The sequence below is a fragment of the Crocuta crocuta genome, unplaced genomic scaffold (assembly GCF_008692635.1).
Source record: "Crocuta crocuta isolate KB4526 unplaced genomic scaffold, BGI_CrCroc_1.0 scaffold139, whole genome shotgun sequence".
NCBI lineage: Eukaryota > Metazoa > Chordata > Mammalia > Carnivora > Hyaenidae > Crocuta > Crocuta crocuta.
In genome coordinates this window covers 10,633,137-10,634,536 of record NW_027533258.1, presented here as the reverse complement: position 1 = coordinate 10,634,536, position 1,400 = coordinate 10,633,137, and the positions used below count along the sequence as shown (strand labels likewise).

Genomic DNA, 1,400 nt, shown 5'->3' with positions numbered 1-1,400 from the left:
GGTGTCACCGGCACAGGCAACTTACTCCAGGGACTCGGCGCAGGGTTACCCCGCCCCCCACCGCCAGGTCTGTGGTTCCAGGTGCTCCTAAAGGGCCCCCACCTGCGCTGACCTTCTGAGTCACGAGGCTCGGGCCGGGGCCACGAGCTGGCCGCCAACCAGGCAGAGGATGCTGGGAAGGGGCAGCTGCCTCTGGAAGCAGCCAAGTCATCTCTGGCTGCAGCAGCAGCGCCGGCGGGGGCGGGGGCAGGGGGGGATTAGGTGACAGTCCCCTAACCCAGCCCGGAACTAACACCTCCCCTTCCTCCCTCCGGCGCCCTGGCCTCAGAGCTCAGAATAACCTGGGGACCAGACGGCGGGATGGCGGGGCCCCTGCTCGGTGCCCTGCTCCTCCTGCAGCTCCTCGGTAAGGGGGGGGGGGACACAGGCACTGGGACAGTGACAGAAGGGACGAGAAGGAGGCTGAGGCCCGATATTTGGCCCCCAAGCTCAGTATCTGGTCCAGGAGGCGAGGAAATCACAGAGCCTCACAGGCAGACACAGGGGCCCGAGGCGGAGGAAGCCCCCCCCTTCTCCGCAGTGAGCCCACCCGACCTCCTCCCCAGGTGGCGGTGACGGGAAGAACGAGGAACTGCGTCTGTACCACCATCTCTTCGACAACTATGACCCAGAACGCCGGCCGGTAAAGGAGCCTGAAGACACCGTCACTATCACCCTCAAGGTCACCCTGACCAACCTCATCTCACTAGTAAGGTTTACCCCCGCCCGAGCCCCCAATTCCTGTGTGTGCGCCTGCGGCCCCGGCCGACCGCCCTGGTCCCCACCTACAGAACGAGAAAGAAGAGACGCTCACCACCAGTGTCTGGATTGGAATCGTGAGTCCGATCCGGGGGGCGGGGTGAGGCCTGGAGTGGGGACCCCTCTCCCCAACCCCCGCGGGCACCTGGCGCTCTGCCTCCGTCCCCACCCCTCAGGACTGGCAGGATTACCGACTCAATTTCAGCAAGGATGACTTCGGCGGCATAGAGACTTTGCGGGTCCCTTCGGAGCTCGTGTGGCTGCCGGAGATTGTGCTGGAAAACAAGTGAGCGCCGGCGCGCTGGGGGTGGTGAGGCCGGGGCGCTGGGCCAGGGCAGGGGGTGGCTGGGAGGGCGAGGGGGGTCCCGGCCCCGCACAAATGCCGCATTTCCGGAGCCCACAGCATCGACGGCCAGTTCGGAGTGGCCTATGACGCCAACGTGCTGGTCTACGAGGGCGGCTCCGTGAGCTGGCTGCCCCCCGCCATCTACCGCAGCAGCTGCGCCGTGGAGGTCACCTACTTCCCCTTCGACTGGCAGAACTGCTCCCTAGTCTTCCGGTGGGAGAGACGCTCAGAGCCGGGGGCGGTTACGGGGCTGCGG

The 1,400-nt window shown here is 66.4% G+C and overlaps 1 protein-coding gene across 1 annotated transcript in view; it reads left to right on the top strand.

The window, feature by feature from the left end:
* The first annotated feature begins 300 nt into the window (after positions 1–300).
* CHRNE (cholinergic receptor nicotinic epsilon subunit) overlaps positions 301–1,400 on the top strand; it is a 4,367-nt gene continuing 3,267 nt past the window's right edge. Inside the window, exons 1-5 of the mRNA XM_077746767.1 lie at positions 301–406; positions 606–748; positions 831–875; positions 975–1,084; positions 1,202–1,357. Of these exons, the coding sequence (XP_077602893.1) occupies positions 361–406; positions 606–748; positions 831–875; positions 975–1,084; positions 1,202–1,357 (500 nt within the window). The 5' untranslated portion in view covers positions 301–360. The remainder of the gene's footprint in view (positions 407–605; positions 749–830; positions 876–974; positions 1,085–1,201; positions 1,358–1,400) is intronic.